Source organism: Macadamia integrifolia, unplaced genomic scaffold (genome assembly GCF_013358625.1).
Source record: "Macadamia integrifolia cultivar HAES 741 unplaced genomic scaffold, SCU_Mint_v3 scaffold_211A, whole genome shotgun sequence".
NCBI lineage: Eukaryota > Viridiplantae > Streptophyta > Magnoliopsida > Proteales > Proteaceae > Macadamia > Macadamia integrifolia.
In genome coordinates, this window is record NW_024870644.1 from 89,584 (window position 1) to 102,444 (window position 12,861).

The 12,861-nt window shown below is 37.5% G+C and overlaps 1 protein-coding gene across 1 annotated transcript; it reads right to left on the minus strand.

Moving 5' to 3' along the window:
- Nucleotides 1-454: 454 nt before the first annotated feature.
- On the minus strand, nt 455-9,660 carry LOC122071346 (probable inactive receptor kinase At5g10020). Its single transcript, XM_042635683.1, has 3 exons — nt 7,933-9,660; nt 5,517-7,052; nt 455-1,415 (listed from the first exon to the last, which is right to left on the minus strand). Exons 1-3 carry the CDS (start codon nt 8,831-8,833, stop codon nt 826-828), a joined length of 3,027 nt encoding a protein of 1,008 aa, XP_042491617.1. The 5' UTR covers nt 8,834-9,660; the 3' UTR covers nt 455-825.
- Nucleotides 9,661-12,861: the final 3,201 nt, after the last annotated feature.

Below are 12,861 nucleotides of genomic sequence, written 5' to 3' on the forward strand. Positions count from 1 at the left end.
CAATAGTTCTGTGTTGAATACATAGTTTTCAATGTGGAGTTGTGTCTTCGAGTTACTTTTGTGCTTCGCGGGGCTTTTAAGAATTCATTGTCTCTCTTTCTTTCATAAAAGTAGATTGGGTGATGGATTGTCTTGGTGACGGACGTAGTACATATAACACGTTTTGACTTGACCGATCTATATGGTATGTCAGGTAGACAGCCGGTACCTTATTATAGTCTAACATTATAAGCCTGTGGTTGATTTGTACTGATACATCAAGAAGACAGCCGACACTTTTTTATCTTCTTCCCAAACTTTAGTCTGTTCTAAAAGCTATGGTAGTTTCACCCAAAAAAAAAAAATATGGTACTTAATGCAATTTATAACCTGAATATGTAATATCAGTGGCTCATATGGAAGCATGTGTAGCTAGTGATAAAAAATGTCACACCATCTACATGGAATCACAAAATGACAAGAAAAAGGAACATCTACAACAAAATTGCATAAAATGTACATAAAAAAGAACCTCACGACAGAATACAATGCCAATCCACTAGTTATCCCTAACAAGTCATACAACACCCACTCAGGAAGAAGAACACATAAAACCCATCTGAGGACCTCAATTTCCTTGGCATGGGTGTTACAAAAGGCAAATCCTAAATACATTATTCTCAAGATCAATTGATAAGGAAGGTTAGACCAACTCAATCAAAGGGGGAAAGATACAGAGAAAAAAAGGAAGAACCAATCAATGGTGTTAGTATCAAGAACTACCACTAGGACTTATGTTCAGTGATTGCTGCATGCAGATTCCCAAGAGGCCTGTAACTGGGCTTTCTACAACACTATAGAGGAGAGTTCTTCTAGTACCATTTTCGTATTTGGTCTTTCAGAGGCTGAAAGAATACACTTTAGAGCCACTTGTAGCATGTCATCCAAAACTCTTGCCAGGCCTTTGACACTACTGGTGCTAGCAATCAGCTTGTCAAAACACTCAGCTGAGCGGTTTTCTGATGCCAATAATCTCACCCAGTCTGTCAGATCAACCACCCCTCGATGCCCTGATATTATCTCTCCAGCACTTTTTCCAGTTAGGAGCTCCAACAAAATTACACCAAAAGCATAGACATCACTCTTCAATGATGGGCATGGCTTACTTGAGCTAGCAAATTCAGGCGGCCGGTATCCAAGAGCACCTGAATTTAGAACCTGCTCAGCTGTGCCAGCTGGAGTCATTATGCGGTGGAGACTATAATCTGTAAGGAGTATGTTCAGGCTAGGAGGTTCCAATAAAATGTTGGTTGATTTTAGGTTGCCATGAGGAATGGCTCTCTCACTATGGAGATAGTTGAGGCAGCGGGCCACATCTGTAGCAATCTTGAGACGTTGGTCAAGGGACAGGGGTGGGAATTTTCTTGGCTCATTATCTGCACAACTCAGAAAGCTCAGAATTAGGCCATGCATCATGCATTAAGAAAAAAATCATTTAACATTTTAGCATGAGAAAATGAGTTTCACCATGGAATGAGAATTTTCTAAGTGCTGCACATGTGACACCTAAGCAAAGAGGGTAGAGCATTCCATCACATGCATCCCAATACGGCACTTTAGTTCTAATACAATTGGTTAGGTCGAATGACCACAATCATCTATCACATTGCATTCTTTGCAGATTTTTCTAAAGTACACGGGGAATTGATTAGGTGCTAGTATAACTCATCCACCACACTGCACTCTATGTGAATGTACTAGAAATACATGGGGCAGGTCCATAGAGAGGTCTACAGCTCATGTACACATCTGGATCAATCTAATAATGGTTTTATAAATTTAACTATTTATTGCTACTCTAGAGGAATCTTAGGCTTTTACCTCCCAGACAAATTGGTTAACAACTCATAAGACACCAGATGAATTTTTCCAACCCTCATTCACTGACTAAAAATGAGCAACTGAAGATGGTCTGAGAGTGGAGAGACCTGGGAATGGGGAAGAGTTCCCCAAAAAACTTTTACTGTAGAATTTGCAATTAAAACTAGTAAATTTCCAGATTTCCAGGATGCAAATATGCAATAAATTAATTTTCAAAAATAGCTGTTTCAGGACTCCAGTATCTTCATCATAGCTTTGAAAATCATAACCAAAAGCTTAAGATGGAGTTGAGCATTGAAATATCCAAGCAACATTACAGTGTCTGTAATTCGGATTGATCATGGACCATATATTGAAACAAAAGAAATAACATGAGAAAAATGAACACATCATATTAAAGGAAGAATCACAGCAGCATAAAGAAATACACAAAGCATATGGTCAGCATACTGAAAAAGTAAGGAAATTTAATGTAGATATAGTTAGATGATTGTAAACATGAAAGAGGTGTGAATGGATCCGTAATTCAGGGGTATCAGTTCAGCACTTCACCTGAATTGGATGATCTTAAATCTGACCCCTAACCACTGGCTTGCCTTCTATATTTAATATTTTATTCTAAGCATAAAAAAGAATATGACATCAGATAACTAGAATTATCCATTTAGTCTAATTTTGATCAAAGAGACCCTTGAATATGGCCCATCAAAGGATGAGCTCTATCCAGCAAGTATTTACATCACTTGACAATATGAGTCTCATCAATAATAGTTTTGTAGCTGAAGCAGGCCATGCAATAATGGCCATCTAATTTCCCAAAGCTGGGAACCAATAGCCTACAAAAATCTAGAACAGCAGGTCTGTCGGTAACCCTCCAAAAGAGCAATATTAGCAACCTGGTCAAGGGATGATCAGATCTGGTTGCAAATCTGATCGCAAGTCCTGCTAGGTGTGGGGAATGGGTTGCCAAAATTAGAGTTGAATCTAACAGTTAGATTGAAAGATAGATATCAAGGGGTTATGAAAATAGGAAAAGGCTAAGAATTAGAAACATAAGGTTAGAAACAGAAGAAAACAACAACTAAAGTGAATAAATAGCAACTATAAACAAAATAGAGAGTAGGAATAAAATTAGTAACCAAAATAAGAAGAAAGGATAGAAATAGAAACTAGAAGGTAAAATAGATAGGAGATGATGAATATAAACTATGTTTCCCACGTAGACCTTGACTAGTATCTGACTAGTCCAACTTCGCATCCGACTAAGCTACCTTGGCATCTCACCAAGGGCTTCACTGTATCTCACAGCAAAGGAATTCTGAATCTCACAGAAATCAGCAACCATAAGCTTAACAAATTGTTCAAGTCCTTGGAAGTGGGTGTGACCCCTACTCTTTATTTATAACTCATGGAAATAAGTAAAATAGTTGGAAGGAGTAATCCCTTACAATCTAAGTATTTCTTCAAAATATAAACTGTTTTAGAATATTACAAAAATAAAAACTACAGGCTGGAATGTAGGATATCTGTCCTGCCTTGTAGAAACAGTACTAAATAAAGAATTCAACTAATTAAAATAGAAACTAACAATAATCCCGTACAGGCCTTATCCCTAATATTTGGGCTTATAAAATTGTCCCATTACAATAGTAAACCCAAAAAAACTAAGCCCATGGCCAAATAACCCCATTCGACACTCAAAAATTAAACATATTCATCCATTCTAGGTCCAGTTTGATGGCCTGGTTTGCTTCTGGCCTTCATGTCCTTCTGAACTGCATCAACATTCCCCATCTTAGAAAAAAACTCGTCCACAAGTTTTGTAGTGATGCCAAATCAGATTCGCATGATCATCCTTCAGTTGGAAGTAAAATTCAGCAACCCTGGATATCGTCCTGTCAAAGTAGTGGCTCTGTTGTCCCTCCATAGCTCTGATACTGAATAATGGCTATCTAATTACCCAAAGCTGGGAACCAATAGCCTACAAATATCTAGAACAGTAGGTCTCTCGATAACCCTCCAAAAGAGAAATATTAGCAACCTGTCAAATGAAGATCAGATCCGGTTGCAACTCTGACCACAATTCCTAATTTCCTACTAGGTGTGTGGAATGGGTTTCCAAAATTAGAAGTGAATCCAAAGGTTAGATTGAAAGATATTAAGAAGTTATGAAAATAGAACGTGATTAAATTTAGAAACATAAGGTCAGAAGCAACAAAAAACATCATGTAAAGTGAAGAAATAACAAATAATAAAATAGAAAGTGGGATGAAATTAATAACTAAAAAAGGGCGTACCTGGTGCATAAGGCTCCCACATGTGCGAGGTCCGGGGTAGCGAGAACTACTCAGCCTTACCCCGAGAATGTCGAGAGGCTGTTTTGATTGCTTGACCCCCAGGTCGCAACATTCGTAGAAGATGAATAGAAATAGAAACTAGAAGGAAAAAGAAGATAGAAGATAGACGAGAGAAGCTGAAGGATATGAACTAGGAGTTCTGAATCTCACAAAAATCGGCAAGCATAAGCTTAACAAATTGTTCAAATCATTGGTGTGGGTATGATCCCCTACTCCTTATTTATAGCTTTAAGAAAATAAGCAAAATAGAAAATCCCCTATGCATGGAAGGAGGAATCCCTTACAACCTAAGTACTTATTCAAAATAGAAACTATTTTATAACATTATAAAATAGAAACTAGAGGCTGGAATGTAGGACATCTATCCATCCTTCTAGAGACTCCACTAAAATTAAGAATACTTCTTAAGACAGAAACTAACACTAATCCCATATAGGCATTAAATCCCTAATATCTAGGCTTATTGAATTGGCCCATAAATAGTAAACCCAAAAATACTAAACCCATGGCTCATATAACCCGTTGGAAAATCAAAAACATATTAGCCCATCCTTGCCATCCTGGTCCAGTTTGATGGCCTGGTTTTCTGCTGACCTTTTTGTTCTTTTGAACTGCATCACACGGTCTAAACATAACCAACACACACTATCAGGCTGGTATTGTTCTTGACAGAAGTGTATTAAGAACTGGACAAAACCATCCAAATTGTCACCAAATTTTCACAAGCCATCCTACACAGGCAATTGAACAGTTTGGTTCTATTGGTGCATATGATTGAGGTGGAATTAAAAGAAAAAGTCAATCAATAAATAAAAGATGTATGACTTCTTGATTAATAGCAGTGTTAACTACACCTTTGTCAAAGGGAGTATGAATCAGTTCCTTAATAAAAAATCTCATTTTCAAAGTTCGAAAATCTATCCTAACATGATGGTGACTACTAATTGTTTCAAATTTTTGAAAACTTGGCCCTCCTTATCAGTAAAAAGAAACAATAGATAAGCAGTTCCTGGGTTAACTACAATAGTTAAATTTCCATGCAAGAATAAATAAGAATTACTATGAACTCATGTTCATAAATAACATAAATGCAACATGCACACACTATATGCTCTTATTTTGGATGTCATCAACTCAACCCAACAGAAAAGCCATTTAATTTGACCCCAAAACCCTTTTCAGGACTATCTCTGAGTCGGGTTTTAAAATGCCTTCAGTTTGTCAAAGAAATAAATATATTTCTTAGCTGGATGGACTTTAACGGAAATAAGGAATATCAAAGAAAGAGGAAAATGTTACCATAAAGATAGATGGCCAAACATGATGCACTGACGTAATTTGATATAATCAGCTTCTCATGGTCCTTTGTGCCCCAGTAGTAACCCCGCAAAGAAACTATATTTGGATGTCTTATACACCCCAACTTCTTTGCTTCCCTTGCAAATTCCTTTTTGCCTTTTGCTATACCATCCCTAAGCCACTTCACAACCAATACATGACCACTGTCAAGTGTAGCTTTGTAGGACGTGCCATGACAACTTTTACCAATAATTTCTGCTGGTGCACGCGAAAGCTCTTCGGCGCTGAACATAAGTGAGCTGTCGAAGAGATGTAGATCTCCAGCCAATCTATCTGAATTACAGACCTTGAAAACAATGGGATTCTCAGACAGATGTGGATCCTTAGAAGGGGATGAAGATGAGAAGAGAGATAAAGGAGGAGACATCACTTGCTCTTTCGCCTCAGTAGCACCTAGTCCTGATGCTCCTCCAATTGATGTGCTCCCATGCTCGTGCACAGAACCCTTTTGTGAAGAAAGTAAATGATCTGGAGGAAAGTTTAAAGAAGCTGGAGCTGTATCTACATTTTCATGAAGCCCATGGATATGAACAGGAGATCCCCTCTCTGGGATATCTTTTCTTCCAAAAATTTTATTGGGACTGCTCCTCCCTCCACATTCATGTGTACAGAACCTATAGTAAATTATGCATGCTAAGAGAGCTATCACAGCAGCCCCACTAACCAAACCTACGATTAGAACAGCTTTGATAGCAGGTCTCGCATGGGAAGCATGCTTCCCCTGAAAAGGAATCTCAGGAACATGCGCTGGTGAGGAAGATGAGTTTGAAAATAAAAGTAAGGAGTTTCCTGGATGGAATGAAGAATCAGGGAACCTCATCAAGTTGTCAGGCACAATACCAGATAGATTGTTGTAAGAAACATTGAATTCTTTAAGCACATCCGGCAGATCAACTGGGATGCTTCCCTCAAAGTTGTTGTGAGATAAATCAAGATAGAGCAAACTATGGAGTTTACTGATTTCTTGGGGCAAAATGCCGCTTAATGAGTTATCTGACAGATCAAGGGACACCAGGCTCAAATTTTGGGGTGAATATATTGAAGCAATATCTTGAAGTGGGATGGGACCTGTGAAGCTGTTCCATGAAAGATTTAAATCAGTCAATTTGAATAAGCCTGGTAGAAGAGACCCATTAAACTGGTTGAGACTAAGGTCAATCACATTTAGTTCTGGGTATGTCCCCAATACAGGTGGAAGAGCTCCCTCTAATGAGTTGTTGGATATCTTGAAAGTGTTCAGCCTCAAGAACTGAGAAGTTCTGTTTGGAAGGATTCCTGTCAATGCATTCGAACTTAGATGAATAACTTCCACATAATTCCCCCAAGTCTGAATTCTGGACAAGTTCCCCGAAAACATATTATTACTCAAATCTATGATGGCGCAGTGCCCTACGTTTACAGGCAAGGAGCCAGATAGTTTATTTGAGGAGAGGTTGAGATTCTTCAGAGTTACAGAGGTGATACTTCCCAGTGGACCTGCCAATTAGAGAAAAATTTTAAAATGGAAATAAAGTAACAAAAGAAAGCATTGGATTAAGTTATTCCATAAAGATCAAAACAAACAACACTTTCTAATAATTGTTGCAAAACATTTGAAAAACGTTATACAGTATTAACTATTAAGGAAACAGAATCCTCTTACACATCAACTGCTAGCAATGATAAATTAAATACATTTTTAATATCTATTTATCAAGTATGGCATACCTAGGATAAAGATGTGGAAGTTTTTGTTACGTTTTAATGAAAATCATGTATGAGACAGTTACACCAATGTCGATCATTTGAGCAAGTCAACAGCTACAGGTTCCTTCAGATAAGATAATCTTTGTACTCATAAAAAATGATGAGTATTTTGATAAGTATCTTAACAAGGTGGTGTGTCTGTCTTACTAAGCATTTGCCACTCTGTAATTCATTAAATAGATGAGGGAAAATTTCAGTTGGAGATGTCCCAATATGCTGCGCTCTGTTGTAAAAACGGAATTTGGGTGAGAAAGTTACTATCCTTAATCCATGAAATCAATCTGGATTTTCCAATTAATAAGACTTTTATTTATTTAAAAAAAAATCTCATCCAAAATAAGGTTCTCAACAGATGAGAAGTGACTGCTTGTTTAAAACAGGTTGCAATTCACCACATTTGCCAAGTTGGTATCCACTTCCTTGAAACTAGGGCAAGTCCTCACAGACTTTAGGGTGAAGGGAGGCCAAGTAAACAAAATCTACACATTACTGATAAGCAAAACAACTATGATTGTAAACTATCTGTAGTTGGCATTAGTTCCTCATGCATCTGAGAACTGTTTATCAGAGTTCATAAAATAACAAATGGAAGCTATTAGAACCAACTCACCTTTGAGCTGGTTAAGGCTGAGATCAAGCTCAGTAAGGAGCATCGAGCTTTCCTGAAGTAAAGCTTCTGGCAGAGACCCAGAGAACTGGTTGTTGTGAAGCCGCAGGATCAGAAGAGAAACTACAAAATTGAAGGAAGGGATCTGACCAGTAAGCTGATTACAACTTGCATCAAACACCTCCAATTGGTCAAAATAAGGCATCCCATCACGAGCAAAGAGCTCCCCAGCCAATGCATTGTGGCTAAGGTTTAAATACTGAACTGTGGAAACAAAAGTGGAGTTCCCAAGATCGAAATTAAGAGAACCAGAGAACTTATTGCTACTGAGATCAACATACACCACATTCTGCAACTGCATGATAAGATCACTGATATCGCCAGTAAAGCTATTGGAATGCAAATCTAGATGCTTTAACTGCTCCAGAGTTCCAAAACTAGGTGGAATTGTGCCACCTAAATTGTTGGAGGAGAGATTAAGAAGAAGTAAATTCTTCAAATTCTTCAAGTCCAATGGAACTGACCCATGGAATGAATTGCGTGAAAGATCCAAACTTTCCAGCGACCCAATAGAGCCAATTCCCAAGATAATCCCACTGAACTGGTTGTTCGAAATCGTCATGTTCTGTAGCATTTTGAGACCACTAAGCGCAGAAAACTTAAAATTTCCGATCAATCCCAGATCATTCAGTGTAATGGATGTCACTTGACCCTCACTACAACTAATCCCATACCAGTTTTGAGGGCACCCATTGGATGCCAGAGAGTTACCATCCCAAGAACTAAGAACACGCCCCCGAGGATCCTTCACAATTCCTTTCTTCAACTCCAAAAGAGCATCTGAGTCCAATTTCCCAAGAACAAGTTCAAACAACAAGAAGAAAATCAAACAAATGGACTGCATTCCCCCTCCCCAACAACAAAAACCCTCCAAAAATAGAAATTTTTGCTTTTAGACTCCAAGTTGCAGCAACCATCCAAATTGAAATGGGAAAGCATGAATGTACCCAAACATTTTCAATAAACTAGGACACAATGAAACCCAAAAACCAGTATTAACCAAGACAATACCAGAAAATATACTTGAAATCCAGCTAAAAATAACTACCAAAAAAAGGTGAGGAAAATTAATTGAATTTTGAAACAAACCCAAATCGAGTAACCTCAACCACTAACCAAAAATAAGAATCAGAGTAAAGAAAGAACAGAAAAACACAATGTACAAAGAGCTACATCTTCAACAATGAAACGAACATGGAACTAGAAGAAGGAAGAAGAAGAATGGGGGGAAAAAATTGTAAAGGAAACAGAAACTGAAAGCAAATTCAGCAGAAGGGCTAACTGAAACTTTTTTTCTCTGGGTACAGTATTGAATCAAAATGCCAATGATGATGAGGCAATAATGGGTCTGTCGAGGTTTTGCGAGAACTCACTTTTTAATGTAGATCAGATTCAGAACAAGAAAAGGGAAAAAGCAAATCTTTCATTGTTTAGTGTTGACTAAGCTGAATCTCAAAAAGACTGCAATGATGTTGAAATAAAACAAAAGGAAAGTAAGATTGAAACAAAGCGAAAGAATAAAGAGAAACAAAGCGAAAGAATAAAGAGAAACAAATTCTCAGGGAAGTGTTGAAGTTGCAGAGATTACATTTGACCAGACACTCTTCCCCTCACTCAGTCCCCACTCCCCACACTCCACTCTTCCAGTCTTCCTTGGTACGGAATTAGTTCGTTCTTTCAGATTTACAATCAGGCTGTTGGGTTTTGTTAGAGTACTTTCAGAGCACAGTAAAATATACGCCATTTTTGCCCAACATTTTAATCCAACGGTTTTAGAACCAAGATGAAGGTACAGATTTTTTTCTTCTTTTTTAACCAAGATGAAGGTACAGATACAGACTACGCTTATAAAGAGGAATATAGCATCCCCTCCAAGTCCCTGCTACTCAAACTCACTTTCAATCTCTCACATACACGCATGAAGTTGTGTATACCCCGATTGGAGAAAGGAATTTGGCACATAAATAAGGATGTCAATTTGATAATGTGCCATAAAAAATATCAATCTGATACATCGATACTGAAATTATATTGAACAAGGTGTGACAATAATTTTTTTGAGAAATTTACATCCCCTCCCATGTAGTTTGTTGAAATGACGTGTGGGTCCAAGGGTTTGAGCAATTTATGCCTCCTCCCCCATAGTATGAAAGATTCTTACATTTGAGTCCAATCCGTTAGTGACCGTGAATTTGAATCTATTATGTGGTGAGATCACATTTTCTATACCAAAAATACCCCCAAAACGAAATGAAGAGACTGAAATACCCTTCACTTAGAATTAAGAAAAGAGGAAAACCCTCTTTCAATCTCATCGTCTTTAAGCTCTCCAAGCCCTAATCAGCAAATCGTCCTCTACCAGTTGTGATCTGTGTGAGGATGTGATGTGTTATCAAGGTTTCCAGATGCGAGAAACCCTAATAAGTCGATGGAGACAGAGATGATACTTTCTTCATTCGCAAGTGGGAAAGGCTTTAGGGTTTCCACTCTGATGTCCTGCTCTCTCCCTGAATCCCTGATTCCCTGTTATCCTAGAAATGTCCCAACTCTGTGATAAGTTGATTTTGGAAAGGAAGAGACGGTTTTGCTTCTGATGGTTTAATCAATCATCAATTGCGTCGTTATTACAGGATTCACCACTACTCGATCACTTAGGTTCATGGTTTGGACTTTGGTGTGAGAGAAGCCAATAAACCACATGTGGTAATGATAAGTGTCATAATGGAAGCAACGACTAATTCAGCTTGTTGATTGTTGTTCTTACTTCGATCGAGATAGAAGTAGAGAGAGAGAGAGAAGGGTGGAGAAAACACCTAGATGTGCTGTTCCTTAAAAGGTTCAAAGGGCTTGAGCTCAGTAGGGGGTCACTGGCAGAGTTTCTAGAATCGATGAATCGGATTAGGAATTACCCGATTCAAATTGGGATTGATGGTTATCAATTCTGATTTTTGATGATTCAAAATGGATTTTTGGATAAAAACATCAAAATCTTTGGAATATTTTTCAAATAGATTTGTCAATTTTTTGGGTCTTTCAGACTAATTTAGATCCAAATTGGATTGGAATTAGCATTAAACACCATTGACCATTTCTGCTTTGGTGGCAGAGTTTTTCAGACTGATTCAGAGACTAAGCTTCTTCTTCACCTGGATTTGGTCACAGAGGGCGATTTGCAAAGGTATCCAACTTTACCCTTCCCAACGGTTCTCTCTTTTGTGAACAATCTCTATTTTAATGAGTATTCAAGTTGAAAAGGGTATAATGGTCCTCTCAACTCAAGACTTTCTTTACTAAAAGAGTATTCAAGTCTTTTGTTGTTTGAAATTAACAGAATACTCATACCGTCAACTTCAGGGGAGGGCGGTGTAAATCGCTCAAACCCTTGGATCCACACATAATTTCGACAAACTACAGGGGAGGGGATGTAATTTTCCCTATTTTTTTTTATTTAATATGATATTAATATTTAAGATAAAACCATTCGATATGTACCAAATTAATCATATCAAATTACCAAACTTTAACGAATACAGAAACCATACCAGTTGACATTCTTATCAAATATCAAATTACCAAAGAGAGAGAGAGAGAGAGAGAAAAGGACAAAAATATCAAATAGAAACCATATCAAAATTGTAAACTATACTGACATTATACATTATCGATATTGAAAGATAATAATTTTCTCAATATGATGTGATTTTGATATCTACTCTTGGTCTATTATATCATATTACAACCGTACCAAATACTGAAAAAATATATATATATATATCAAATAACGTACAGGTTGAAGCCCAACTGATGGAGTTAACCCAACCCACTAGAACCAAGATCAGGCACCAAAGCCAACCCCACTAAGGACCACACCATTGTCAGTGTTTGGTGGACAATTACAACTTATGTGAATTGCGAACCCGAGGAATAAATGAGCAAGGTGGGGTTTTTGGAAGCTGGTAAGAAGGGAGGGCCACCGTTTGATTGTTAATCTGGTTGCAGGAGGATAGACATAGACAAAAGAGCTGCTTGGAGATGAAGGATTAAAATTTGGGACTGACAAGCTAAAACCTGAAAATGACTGGTCGCATGCTGATTTTCTGATAGATTATTAAAAATAAGATGAGATGATTTTCAGAGGGGTTTTCCCACAGTTTCACAACCAAAAAGCTAATTAGGAATCCGTTCAAACCAGACCCCCCAAAGACCCATTTAAAGATACATATTTAGTCCTAGTCAACACTCAATAGGTTTTTCTTAACTGTATTTCTAAAGGTGTCAAATAATATGCAATATTATGTTTTTGCCTTCTAGTATATAATGTTTTCTCTACCAGAGGAACATTTATAATTTTTTTCCAGTGAAGATAAATTGTGCCATTTCAAATATATATACAAAAAATTTGGAAAAAAAATTAAAATGACAACTTTTAATAACGATATAATGTTATTTTTAAAACTCATATGTACCTTTGACTTTAAGAATTTTTGAGAATAAAACATGGCCAATCAAAAAATAGATTACAAATTCTAATTACACCTATAGAAGTGTCATTTAGATAGGCTCCTTTTTTTTTTTTTTTTTTTTTTTTTTTGTAGTGGTTCTCTATTGGGAATGCAGCCTCTACCAAATACTCCCTATGTCTATCTCTCTCCTCCCCCAAATGAGGGGCAAAGATATCATTTCATGGGATATGAGAGAGATACACATGGGAGTGTTGGCATAGGAGAGTTCGCTTTCCCTTTTTTCTAGTTCATCCTAGACAAGGGCCCACAAACCACTAGGTGCAAGCCAAGGGGGCATCCTGCCTTGGGGGAAGCGGAGTTTTTTTTTTTTTTTTTTGGGTGGGGGGTGGGAATCCTTGAAACCCTCTCA